Below are 14,200 nucleotides of genomic sequence, written 5' to 3' on the forward strand. Positions count from 1 at the left end.
CCAATGTGACATGGACAAAGTAAGTGAGATAATTATTAAATATATTATAGGTCTTCTGACTCCCATTGACTTTAGGTGGTATACAAATGATTTAAAACATAAAAAAGACAATAGAAATAACAACCAACAAAAAAAGGTTAGAGATGAGAGAATAACAAACTGGCTGGAATTTTGAAGTTCATAGTTAGTTGTTTGTTTGCATCATGCCTTTAATATGTTTACAAATAGCTCAAGGTAGGGAATGTATCCAACACACTCTCCTCCTTCTATTTTCCTGACGACAACAACCCTGTGTGGTGTGTTGGCCTGAGAGAAAGTGACTGGCCCAGATTCACCCAGCTGGTTTTCATGCCTAAGGCAGAACTAGAACTCACAGTCTCCTGGTTTCTAGCCTGTTGCCTTAAGCATTAGACCAAACGTATCTCTTCTGTTTTTTAAAAAAATAATTTCTAAATTGTGTTTCTTGTTTGGCCTCATGGCTGGAGGGAAAAGGCAAACAAAATGAAAGAATTGATTTCATTCACAAGTTGAATCCATCACTAATTTTTTTGGGGGGGAAATATAAGTATCTGTTGTACTTAGAAACTTTGTTAAAATTTCAAAGATAGCTCATGGCATTTTAATTTATTGGAGTTACATAAGTCAAATGAGTCTCCCTGTTCCTTATCCAGAAGCTTCAACCCTTGACCACCTTGCTTCTGGGGCTGAGAGGGAGGGGCTGGCCCATAGTCACCCAGGGAGCTTCTGTGGCTAAGGGGAGACTCAAACCCAAGCTGTTCCGCCTGCTTTTAGCCCACCACATTCACACACACTAACTCTCACTGCATTAGATAATCCTTTTGTTTAAACCATTAGATTAGAGCAGTGTCTCTCAGTCTTTGCAAGTCTAAAATATGTGGATTTCAACTCCCAGAATTCTCCATGCTAGCTGGAGATTTCTGGGAATTTTTTTTTAAATTTTAATTCCATTTATATCCCGCCCTTCTCCGAAGATTCAGGGCGGCTTACAAGCTTAGCAGTAGCCTTCATTCTATGTATATGCCTGCTTATTAGGGCTTTCATACACCCCCCAAGCGGCATTATTACAAAGTCAGCTTAATTGCCCCCAATAATCTGGGTCCTCATTTTACCTACCTCGGAAGGATGGAAGGCTGAGTCAACCTTGAGCCTGGTGGGATGCGAACCTGCACTAATTGCAGGCAGCTGGTGTTACTTAAGGAGGCATTAGCCCACTGCTCCACCAAGGCTCTTGAAGACCGCGTATCATAAAGTTGAAAAACATTGCATTAGGGGTTTCCCATTCAAGCACAAACCACTTTTTGCTGTGTGTGTTTCAATTCTAGATCACAATAGTTATCGGTGCAATTTTACATGCATGCTTACATGCATACCTGGAGGCAATGTGCACGGGCATATAAAATCTGACTTTTTATTAGTTCCCCAGTGTGGGATGCTTGGAGCTTGCCAAAAATTGAGGAGCACTGACAAGTCAGAGCCTGTATCACCACACATAGCCCCAGATGGAAAAAAAATGATAGCAGGTATTAAATCCCAGCTCCCAGAGTTTTCAGCTTTCACTAAAGAAAATCACTCATAACTTTGTTGTTTCCGTACTTTTTTACTCAGAGAGTTATTATTTCTTCAGCACAACTGCTCTGCAGGAAATTCAGCTTACAGAATTCTATCTCATCAGGAAAGAGATGCCAGGCTGACTGAAAGAAGTGGGTTAATGTGATTTAAAATGTAGATAGTCCTCGACTTACGACCATAATTGACCCCAAACATTCTATTGCTAAGCAAGACAGTTGTTGCCTCATTTTATGTCCTTTTTTGCCATAGTTGTTAAGTGAATCTGGCTTCCCCATTGATTTTGCTTGTCAGAAGGTTGCAAAAGGGGATCACGTGATCCCAGGACACTGCAACCATCACAAATATGAGACAATTGCCATGAGGATGCTACAATGGTCATAAGTGTGAAAAATGATCATTACTTTTTTCAGTGCTGTTGGAACTTGGAACAGTCACTAAACTGTTAAGTTGAGGACTACCTGTATTGATTGATTGAATATATAACTTGAAATGTATGGATTTATTTTATATGTAGGGTTGTTTTGTTTTCTTAATAGTAATAAATAATAAACCTTTATTGTCAAAGTACAACGTGTACATTGAGATTAGCTGAGCCTCCCCCCGTGCTCTCTCCCCCCAACACACAGTGACAACAAACCCTCCACCCTACCACACCATGTGAACCAACTACACCACACACCGGCCCCCCAAGTCAATTCTGCATAAGATTATGTCTCATTTAAAAGCCTAACAGCCCACGGATAAAAGCTATTTTTCAGCCTGTTGGTACGGCTGGCTATACTCCTATATCTCCTACCGGATGGTAGGAGAGTAAAGAGATACCGTCCAGGGTGTGAGTCATCCCTGAGAATCTTCCTCACTCTTCCAAGGCAACGAGCCCTGGCGATGTCATCCAGTGGTGTCAGGGAACAGCCCACAATGTCTTGTACTGTGCTGACTACCCTCTGTAATACTTTCCTATCCACGGCTGTCAGACCAGCATACCAAACCACAATACCATACGAGAGGACGCTCTCTATAGTAGACCGGTAAAAGAGGGTCATTAGCTGTTGTTCTGCCCTGTTCTTCCGCAAGACCCTAAGAAAGTGAAGCCTCTGTTGGGCCTTTCTAGCCACCTGGGTTGTGTTAACTTTCCAGGTCAGATATTCACAGAGGTAGACTCCCAGAAATTTAAAGGAGGAAACTCTCTCTACACAGTTCTCTCCAATGTAAAGTGGGGCAGGTTCCTCCTTTTTTCTCCGGAAGTCTAACACCATCTCTTTCGTCTTGCCGATGTTTTGGTGCAAGTTGTTGTTACTACACCATATGGATAGTTTTTGTACCTCCGCCCTATATGCTGTCTCATCCCCACCTGTAATAAGACCCACCACAGTTGTATCATCTGCGAACTTGATTATCGCAGTGGATGGGTCAGATGATACACAATCATAAGTGTATAAAGTGTATAAGCTGGGAAACCACAAATATACATACGCTCTAGACACAGCTTAGTTTCTCCTGATAGGCTCAGAAGTAGAAAAGTCAAGACTGATGACTACATGGATATAATCATGTAAGGGTCTTTTTTTTTGGGGGGGAGGTCATTAATGAAGGAGTGAAGTGCTTCTGTCATATTTTGTGTAATATTTTTCTGTAATATTTTTTGAGTTCCTATTCTCCACGTCCAACCCAGGTTGGCCTTTCAAGATCAAACAAGATCATTTAGAAATTTTCTTCCGTTGAGCTTTGGAAATTAGAATCTGGTTACCATAAGCTTTCCCCAGTGTGGTAACCACCCCAAGGCGGCTGGGGATTATGGTGGTTGAAATCCATTATATTTTAAGGGTACCAGATTGGAGAGAGCTACTACAAACTTATTTAAGTAAACTACTCTGCTGTTTGTGTGTTTTGTGTGTCTGTGTGAGTGTGGCTTTCTCCTTTCATTTTCTTCCACAACAATAATCCTGTAAGGTAAATGGCTGAAAAAGAATGAGAGGTCAAAAGTCATTCCATTCATGAAATGGACTCCTTTGATTTGCCTATTTTTTGAAAAAAGCTTGCTATCAATTTTTTAAAATTGCATTTAAAATCAGAATCATAGAGTCCTTAGCAAAAATAATTTTCAGTTCCACAGAAAGATAGCAGCAAAAGCAATCACATCATCCCTTTTCACATTTTTTTCCCCTGGAAAAATTCAGGTCCTTTTAAAAACTAAACAAGATGAGTTTTGGAACTGTAAACTTTTAAAAATGATCTTGAATGTACAAGTGGTTGAAACCCATGGTCGTTGTAGCTCAGTAAGAAGAGATCGCACTAGAGCTGACATACCCAGATTCTTTATTATACTATATTATGCTATGTTATCCTACGTGGTATCCATTTTTGGAGAGGTATGTGATGTCCCTGCATTGTGGAGCAGGGTTATCTAGCCTCCTACTGTCCTGGGTTCAGGGAAAAGGATGTTGATGCATTATTTATATTTGAGTTCCCATTTTAGCTGCTGTCGGTAATGGAAGGTTCCAACTCTTCCTGCTTATTTTGATCCTGTGATGGAAAAACACAGTTAAACCAAGATTGCCCAGATGTGTTGAGGCTGAGGTTCATTTAAATCCAGCTCTGGACAAGCTGGACCTTAACTCCCATTAGGAGCCATTTGACTGGACTAGTAGCTAGGGTAGTTGGAGATGGTAGGAATGGTTTCTTAATACTCTAGGACAGGGGTCTTCAAACTTGGCCCTTTCATGACTTGTGGACTTCAACTCCCAGAATTCCTCAGCCTGAGGAATTCTGGGAGTTGAAGTCCACAAGTCATAAAGGCCAAGTTTGAAGAGCCTTGCTCTAGGACAATGTTTCTCAATGTTGGGGACTTTAAGATGAGTGGACTTTAACTCCCAGAATTCCACAGCCAGCATGGTTTGGCTGGGGAATTCTGGGATTTGAAGTCCACCCATCGTAAAGTTGCCAAGGTTGAGAAACACTGCTCTAGGAGGAGACTAAAGTGTTTTTTTGATCAGACTTAATTGCCAACCAAGCCAGTTGGCAGAGCATGGCAGCTCCGCAAATGAAGCTGTACATCCACACCATAGCCAAACTTCCTTCGGGAACAGATCCCTTGGGGCTTGCCGGAGAATCTCAGGAATGTGAAAGCCACCCAACTGGGTGGATTTGTGTTTCAGATCCTGTTTTGTAAAGAATATCTCAAGCACTTATCCAACACTTGCAATTTCCAGTTAATAACTATTCCATCTTCCAAATTATTCAGAGGCTGGATTTCTTTTGTCCCCTTTATTTGTATGGCATTGTTGATAATATTTATGCCTGTAAGCATGATGTGGTCTTTTTATTTTTAAAAAACAACTTTTTAACATTTCATATTGATCTTTGCACCATGAATATCTAATTGGGAAGTTCCAGCACAGGTTGTTCTTAACTTCATCAAAATTTGTACTCTTGGCAACTGGCATATATTTACAAGGGTTGCAGCATCCTGGGGTCATGTGATCATCATTTTTAACTTTCCCAGCTGGCTTCCAACAAGCAAAGTCAATGGAGGAAGCTGGATTTGCTTAACGACTGCTCAATTCACTTAAGGGCAGTGATTCGCTTAACAGACATGGGGAAAAAAGATTGTAAAATCAGGCGCAACCTACTTAAAAACCACTTGGTTATCAATGGAAATTCTGTTCCTAGTTGTGTTCGTAAGCTCCATGCAGAGAGATTCCATTTGGCTACTATGCTTATTTAGCTATCATAGTTTAACAAAAATAGCAGTTTTGCTTCATACGCTCTGTTGACATTGACAATTTCAGCAGTTTTGGCCTTCATGAGAATATGTAACTTAATAAAGGTAAAGGTTTCCCCTGTCCAGTCATATCCGGGAGTGTTCCATAGGCCAGATGAAAAATTCATCTAAACCTGATTAAAAGCAAGACCAAAGGAAAGGAACATTCCTTTTGTGTTTAATCCCAAACAACTGGTATTCGGAGGTAGACTATTCCTGGGCATGGAAGTTCCCTAAGCTAATTGCTGTTTTATACTTTATTGAGAGCTAAAGGCCATGCCAAGTTGCACCCAGAAGTAGTTTTCTGTTCTTGTCATCGGCTCGGCAGCCAAGATCTCAGGGTTTGTATTGGGGCAAGGCAACCTATAAATACACAGTTAATTGATGGAAAGATAATTGCTTTGAGTTAATGACAGGCCAATGAGAAACTGCTTGATGCAGAGGATCAAAAGCCAAGCAAAACAAAACTGAACAAGGGCAGAGAAAAGGTGCTTCTTTTTCACAGCCGTAGAACTTTTCACTTCGCTATTTCAGCAGCACCGTGCAATTCGGGTTTTTTTAATAACTACCCAGGTAATGGCCTTTTAAGACTCAGGAATTCTGCTCTCTCCTTATTTAACTCGTTTTATCGTATTTCTACAGCCCTTCCCCCTTTCCTGGAGGCTCTTGTTCACAATAACAACTGAGCCTTAGGGGATCATCTGTGTAATGGGCGCAGTGGAAGCGGCTCTCTTTGAGATGATGGTGACGGGCAGTTACTCACCAGGATGACTCCGGATGAGGAATGCCAGTATCCACCTGTGTCTGGAGGTGAGGGAGGACTGAATGACACAACTGACCAAATGTTGTTGTTCTCCCAGCTGCATCCCTGACATGTCTGGAAAAAACCGAAAGAGCAAAAGGAAGATGTCAGAGCAGAAAAAATCCTACAGCCTGGAAGAATTTGTTGCCGAGGGGCTCCAAACTGAACACAATGCACTTTTGACTCGGTGAGTCTGGGTAGTCCTTCCAGAGAAGATCCCTGCCAATTGAATCAGATTATAACACCCATTAATGCCAGCTACTCCTTTCTGGCTGGAGAAAAAATGGGCATTGTAGTCCAGCAGTGGGTTACTGCACTGGGGGTAGGGAACGTAGGATGAGTAGCACGGATGATCTCTCTAGTCCAACTTGGAGAAATCTAAGTGACTGTTCACATAGCTCACTTAATCCGGTTATTAGATTAATCCTTGCTGGATTTATGTGAGACACAGAAAATATACTAATCAAAAGGCCTGAGATCACAGTCTAGATAAGCCACAGAAAAACTAATAGGGAGAAATTTCCTGGCAGTGAGAACAACTAGTCAGTGGAACGACTTGCCTTCAGAAATTGTGGGTGCTCTATCACTGGAGGTCTATGGAGATTCTCAATCATCCAAGTCATGGTTGTCCCAAAGGTGCTTTTTCAAATGGCAACTGGACTTTGTTTTTCCTTGAAGACATTTCCCTTCTCATCCAGGAAGTTTCAGAATGGAAGAAACTTGTAGGATGAGAAGTGAAACGTCTTCAAGGAAAAACAAAGTCCAGTTGCCTTTTGAAACAGCACCTTTGGGATATCCATCGCTGGAGGTTTTTAAGAGGAGATTGGACCGTCATTTGTCCAGAATCGTACAGGATCTCCTACTTGAACAGGGGGCTGGACTAGAAGACCTCCAAGGTTCCTCCCAACTCTGTTGTTCTGTTAAAATCAGCCAAGCTTAGAGTGTTATGTGAGTGTAACCATTGGACCTGTCGAAAGGTATTGCGTGAACAAAGCTGGTTTGTTGAAACTTGCTTGGCACCTTCCACTTTTAACATTTATTCTGAAGAATTAGGGATTTGATAGGTAAATAAATATCTATTGATCCGTTTGGTTTCTACCTCTGCTTTTAGATCCAAAACATACGATGCGCCTGTCTCCAAAGAGGATGAGAAGGAAACAGTTTCTGTTCAGAGAAAGGCTTCTGTCTCTAATGTAAGTTTGGGCTAGGTGACTTTCCTAGGGCCAGCCCCAATGATGATGTAACTGTTGTGATTCTACCTTTGCTTAGAGGCTTTGATTTCCCTGCCCAGATTTTCCAATCCACATGGGCCAGTTTTGTGCATCTGGAATGGAGAATAGAGGCTGGATCTGGAGGGGCAGATGTGCTGTATCCCTAGTAGCTTTCTCAGCTGTTGTTGAGGTTGGTGATATTCAAGATGCTGCAGATTTAATTCTGTGCTAGAGTAAACTCATTCCCCTGGAAATTTTCATGGTCATGGAATTTTAATCCTTTCTTTCAGCCCCCTTTTTTCTGGAGATTTATAACTTAATCAGTGCCTTAAAACGTTCAGTGGATATTCCTTAAATCTTTCTTGCTATATGGAAATGAATTTTGCAACTCAAGGGGTTTCGGAGTAGGAATACATTTGAATCTGGGCTGCACAAATCCAGATGACCACTAGATGGCTACGAAAATACACCCAACTCTATGCTGCCACTTAGTGGGCATTTTGGATTGTGCTGGCTGTAATGGAACCTTGCCTTCCTCAGGCTTATTAGAGTTGCTATACTTTGCAGGTTGCCTGTGGTAAAAAATGTTTCCAAAAGCTGTTGAAAACTTGCTGCTTAGTGTGCTTTTACAGTAGCTTTAACTTAGTGTTTCTCAAACTCAGCTTCAGCCCCTAGAATTTTCTACCCAGCTGGAGAATTCTGGGAGTTGAAGTCCATACATCTAAATTTGCCAAGTTCAAGCAATGCTGCTTTAACCTGTTGTTTTCAGAACTGATATAGCAATAGAAATCTATATCCAGCTTTTTCAAACTACATTCTATGGACTTCCAGGATTCTGTGTAAACTAAGAGATTCCACAGCTTGAAAATGTTTGACAACCCTTGATCCATAGAGTGAAAACCCCACACTGAACCTGTCTTTTAACCAGATTTATTTGATTAGCTTGGGACTCCGTAATCCCATCTGGAGGAAGGACAACTGATAGGGGTTGAGTGATCTACGTTATGCACAGTTCTCAAATCATGCTTTCATTGTACATGCTCAGACCAAATTTAAAGAATAAAAAATTATGTTGGTTTTGCTCATACATTTTTCCCAGACATACACATTCCTTTTAAAGAATGTGTAAATTATTATCATTATTGTAAATTAGAGTAATCTGGGAACAGAATATCCATAAAAATATTTTTAAGAGCATGGATTAGTAGGATGGAAGAGCTTGCCAAGTAATTTGTGGTCAATGTTTTCTGTGTTTATGTATGAAAAGTTGATTAAGGCCAGAGTTGAGTTTCCACAGAAAATCTGAAGCAGAAGCACAAGCAGCTTTAATAAGAAACTTTAAACTGTTATGAGAATAGATCGATGAAGATTCTCAGTCTCCCCCTCTATTGAGGGAAGGATTTTCCACTTTAGTATAAATGGATTCTTCCCTCCTCTCTCTAGCCATCTCTCTTCCCTGTCCAAAATGTGAATATTATGGTCCTTAAAAGAGTGTGCTTTTTCTTTTAAATGAAGGTATATGTCATTAAGGGACGCGGTGGCTCAGTGGGTTAGGACGCTGAGCTTGTCGATCAGAAGGTCGGCAGTTTGGCGGGTCAAATCCCGAGTGCCGCGTAACAGAGTGAGCGCCTGTTACTCGTCCCAGCTTCTGCCAACCTAGCAGTTCGAAAGCACGTAAAAATGCAAGTAGAAAAATAGGGACCACTATGGTGGGAAGGTAACAGCGTTCTGTGCGCCTTTGGCGTCTAGTCATGCCGGCCACATGACCACGGAGACGTCCTCGGACAAGCGCTGGCTCTTCGGCTTTGAAACGGAGATGAGCACCGGCCCCTAGAGTCGGAAACGACTAGCACGCGTGTGCGGGGGAACCTTTACCTTTACCTTTATATGTCATTAAGGGGTGCGATGGCTCAGTGGTTAAAGATGCCAAATTTACCAGCTGGAAAGCTGATAGTCAGGGTTTGAGACCCAAGCGCCACACGACAGGGTGAGCTTCTGTTATTTGCCCCAGCTCATGCCCACCTAGCAGTTTGAAAGCATGCAAATGCAAGTAGATAAATAGGTACCACTTTGGTGGGAAGGTAACAGCTGTCATGGTTCCGATAGATAGCCAAATAAATCAGAACCCCAAGCTAGAGGTTTCCTCAAATAACAGGTTTATTTGATACAAATATCGGTATGGTCAAAAGTGAAACCAAATCTAAAATTTCCTCCAAAGAGTTACACTATTACAAAGTCAAACTTCCCACCCCAGTGTTATGCAATCAGTTTCCCAATAGAATACTTTGGCGGGCTTTCTAACATCCCGCCGAAACCCGTAACATAACCGACAGAATGACCTTGGTTCCCACGGGACACAGAATTGTTTAGACTTACAAAACACTCCCTCCCATTCATGTGGCAACCTAGAACAAACAAGATGGCTTCAGCCAGGTTCATTGTAGAGTTTACAACAGCATTCCATGCGCCCTCTGCATATAGTCATGCTGGCCCTATTATCATGGGGTTTGGGGCAATGCTGGCTCTCTCTTGGCTAAAGAAATGGAGATGAGCACCACCCCCTAGAGTCAGACACAACTGGACAGGGGAAACCTTTATCTTTGTCTTTATATGTCATTATGAGAATACCATCACTCATCTTGGAGAAGATCTACTATGTGGTCACTAAGAGTTGACACCAACTTAATCAGTGTATCACACATTTGAACAGTAGGAAAGTTCAGAGCAAATTCAGTTTCCTTAAAAGGTCAATGGAATGCTTCTGAAATACTAAATGTATATCAAAGAACAGCCCCAAAGATGCTTTTTCACGAGACAACTGGACTTTCTTGGGTTTTTTTGAAGATGTTTTGCTTCTCATCCAAGCTTCTTCTTCAGCTCTGACTGGATGGTGGAGAATGGAAGGATTTATATTCCTTGAAGACAGCTGGTCATTTGCATTCTATTGAGGCCACCCGTCAGGGTCACTTGAGTAATACAAATGGATGTGGAGCCTTCTTGGAACTGTTGCAAGGACTGTGTTGTAGACTGGAGATAGATAATATCATATCCCTCCCTCTCTATGGAGAGGGGGCTGTTTAATTTTGACATAGATGGCCTCTTTGATCCTGACAACACAGATAAACATCCAGGTGGCCTCATTGTCTATCTAAAAGAATGCAAATGACCAGCTGTCTGCAAGGAGTATAAATCCTTCCATTCCCCACCATCCAGTTAGAGCTATTTTTCCCTGTTTGGGGTGTTTTGATTTTGATTTTTTTAACAGGCAAAAAGTTCAGGAATGGCAGAATTGGAAGGTGCCCCATGGAATTATTTTCACCCGTTTTCACAATTTAGCCCTGCTTCAATTTAGGAGTAAATAAATAATCAAGTAATTGGCAAGATTTGCAAATGTTGCAGAGGGTGTGAGGTACATTGAAATGAGTGGAAGGGACTCAGGAGTGAGTTAGCAATATTGTCACCTCCATGATAAGATAATTTGTTCAGTCTGATAGATCAGCATAAACATTGATGTTTTATCAAACCCTTCCTTTGCTATTGTTGAATTTTGCAAAATTGACCAGTTGCTTGGCAGACAGCATTCGTTTTGGTTTGCTTTTTTTAAAAAAAGTTAAGCTCTGAACATTTAATTGCTTTCTCCCCTCTCAAGCTGGCAAAGCATGCTGTGAATTTCCACCGTGTCTTCAAAGATTTCTCTGAAGAGGAGAACCTCCTGGGAAGTAAGTGATTCCTGCAGGATGCCATCCCATCTCTGTGGTTCTTAAGTCTTGTCGTGGAAAAACCCAATGAAAAAGACAAGAGACAGCAGCACAAAACAATAATTCTTACTTTAAGATTCAGAGGTTTATTTTGCTAATAATTTGGAACATAGCAAGCATAATAATGCCGCTTGGGGTGTGTGTGAAAGCCCTAATAAGCAGGCATATACATAGAATGAAGGCTACTGCTAAGCTTGTAAGCCGCCCTGAGTCTTCGGAGAAGGGCGGGATATAAATGGAATTAAAATAAATAAATAAAATAAAATAAAAATAACACAACATCACTTACATTAATAACCCATTGCAATGAGGACCATATGGCATAGCAGATTCCAAAAGGACAGCTATAGGCCAATGGCAAATCAATCAGGTCCAGTCCCAACCCTTTGTACCCTTTCTCGTTCCAAGACTATAGTCAGATGGTCTGCTGACTTTTGCTGACTTCTGCTGACTTTTGCTGACTTTTTACTGACCTGCTGACCTTCTGCTGAACATAACTTTCCACATATACCCGTGTACATTGGAACCCGCATCCATCAGCTACTTTCAGTTCCCTATTTCTTACTGTTCCAGTCCTTATGTTCTAAACACATTTGAAACAAGCAAGCTTAGCAAAATCATATTAAATAAAATACAATTGCGAGCTGCAAAATTAAGCATACCACAGACTTTGGTTCAATGCTTTGTCCATGCGGCCTGATTCAGTTTACCTGGGCCTAAACCTTGCATAAAAGAACAATAGCCAATATTTTCGTTTTCCACAGTCTCTTATATTGAGAAAGACCCTATACAGGTAGTCCTCGACTTATGACTACAATTGGGACCAGATTTTCCCAATGCTAAGCCAGGGAGCCGTGCCTGATTTTATGACCTTTTTCCCATGGCTGTTAAGCGAATCACTGCAGTTAAGTGAATTACAAGTTCATTAAGTGAGGGAAATTTTGCTGACTTCCCTCATTGACTTTGCTTGTCGGATGCTGGCTGGGAAGTTTGCAAATGGTGATCATGTGATCCCAGGACACTGCAACTAATGTAAATAAATTCTGTTTGCCAAGTGCCCAAATTTTGACCATGTGACTATTGGGATGCTGTGACTGTTTTAAGTGCAAGGACCAGTCATAAGTCACTATTAGTGCTGTTGTAACTTTGAACTAAACCAGGGTGGGCAACCACGGCTCTTTTATGACTCATGGACTTCAACTCCCAGCTGACTCAGGAATTCTGGGAGTTGAAGTCCATGAGTCATAAAAGAGTCGAGGTTGCCTACCCCTGAACTAAACAAATGATTGTAAGCAGTGGTGGGATTCAAATATGTGGAACAACCGGTTCTCTGTGTGGATGCCGCTTCCGGAAGTCCGTTCTGGGCCTGGGCAACAAAAAATTAGTTTCTGGTTCTGCTGAAGTGGTGCCAGCCGGCTGAATCCCACCACTGATTGTAAGTCAAGAATTACCTGTGACACATGGTGGACTGACTTCTCCAAGAACTGTTTCATCCATTCTACAAAGACTTTCACAAAACATGTTAGAAGACATTGGTGTAAAATGGGAGGGGCTCTTTTCCAGATCTGCATTTGCTGTTTTTTATTAAGATGGGACAGTGTAAACTGTGGATCTCTCTCTGTCTTTTTTTTTTACATTAATCCAGATTAGTTCTTTCACTACAGCAAGAATCTCAACCCTTTCAGGTAGTGGATACTGATTTGTAGGCATTATAAAAATTGCATAAACTTTTTTTAAAAAAATAGATTGCCTGAGATCTCATTTTAGCTCTCATAAGTTATCAGCCCTTTTTTTAACTTTTATCAAAGGGTTACCAGTTTTTTAAAGCTTAAAAAAGAGCTGTGCTGGTGCCGTAGTTAGAGTGCAGTATTGCAGGCTAACTCTGCCGGCTGCCAGGAGTTCGATCCTGACCGCCTCAAGGTTGACTCTGCCTTCCATCCTTCCAAAGTTGGTAAAATGAGGACCCAGATTGTTGCTGAGTCTAAACCGCTTAGAGAGGGCTGTAAAACTCTTATGTAGCGGTATATATGTAAGTGCCATTGCTAAATGTTCTGGCTATATTTTCCTTTGGAAATAAACACCTGGAATTTAGCGATGCGACCAATATACTACATTGCCAATTCTCTCATAGTAGTTTTCATAGGCTTCCCACGTCAGAATGATGGAAGGTGTGTCTCACCGTTCTTTCTGATGTGGAATTTTTGAAATCAGTCTTTTTTATCCTAGCTACCAATCCATTGGAGGAAGCAAAGTGCCTGTCCTTCTGTTGGCTCATTGTGTCCCCAAAATAAAGCATATTGTACATTACAGTACATGTACGACACAGTGAATTTTAAGAAAGCAGCTAGGGAAGAGAGTGGAAACCTTGGGACCCGTATCATGGATTTTATGAATGAAACAGTCATCACACTGTTCTGTAATGTTCTGGTAGGTCGCTCCCTAGGCTAGGACAGCTTCCTATGTTCCTGAATTCCCCACCACCCTCATTAATCCCTAATTCCTTCTCTTGTTTCGCAGCGTTTTCATGTGCCTGGCAACGGGAGATGCCTTATTATGGCCGCCTGTACATCGCTAACACTCATATCTGCTTCTACTGTAGTGTGCTTCGACGGGAAGTTAAGGTAAGTTTTTTCTGGGTTTTAGCAGATTAACAATAGTAGCACTGCCTCCAAATTTTAAGCTAATACAAGTAGTCCTTGATTTACAGCCCAAATTTACAATGGCTGCAATGAAAAAAAATATGACTTGCAACCAGTTCTTACCCTTACAACCGTCAAAGCATCCCCATGATCACATTATGATCTAAATTCAGGTTCTTGGCAAACCGTGTGTACAGGTAGTCCTCGACTTACAAGAGTTCATTTACTGACCATTCAAAGTTACAACAGCCCTGGAAAAAGTGACTTGTGACCGGTTTTCACGCTTTCGACCTTTGCAGCATCTCCATGGTCACATGATCAAAATTCAGACGCTTGGCAAATGACTCGTACTTGACAAGCAAAGTCAATGGGGAAGCCAGATTCACTTAACAACTTCATGACTAACTTAATAACTGCACTGATTCGTTTAACAACTGTGG

General features: G+C 41.4%; 2 protein-coding genes across 2 annotated transcripts in view; both read left to right on the forward strand.

Annotated features, from left to right (window-relative positions):
- The window catches only part of LOC308659844 (uncharacterized protein), a gene marked incomplete at its 5' end in the record, with an annotated part of 114,889 nt that overhangs the window by 40,736 nt on the left and 59,953 nt on the right, over positions 1-14,200 (forward strand). The gene's annotated exons all lie outside the window — the stretch shown is intronic.
- LOC308659130 (GRAM domain-containing protein 2A-like) overlaps positions 1-14,200 on the forward strand; it is a 36,428-nt gene that overhangs the window by 2,459 nt on the left and 19,769 nt on the right. Inside the window, exons 2-5 of the mRNA XM_081312547.1 lie at positions 6,211-6,339; positions 7,264-7,345; positions 11,013-11,082; positions 13,639-13,742. Of these exons, the coding sequence (XP_081168673.1) occupies positions 6,211-6,339; positions 7,264-7,345; positions 11,013-11,082; positions 13,639-13,742 (385 nt within the window). The remainder of the gene's footprint in view (positions 1-6,210; positions 6,340-7,263; positions 7,346-11,012; positions 11,083-13,638; positions 13,743-14,200) is intronic.

Source organism: Vipera berus (genome assembly GCF_964194415.1).
Source record: "Vipera berus genome assembly, chromosome: 1".
Lineage (NCBI taxonomy): Eukaryota > Metazoa > Chordata > Lepidosauria > Squamata > Viperidae > Vipera > Vipera berus.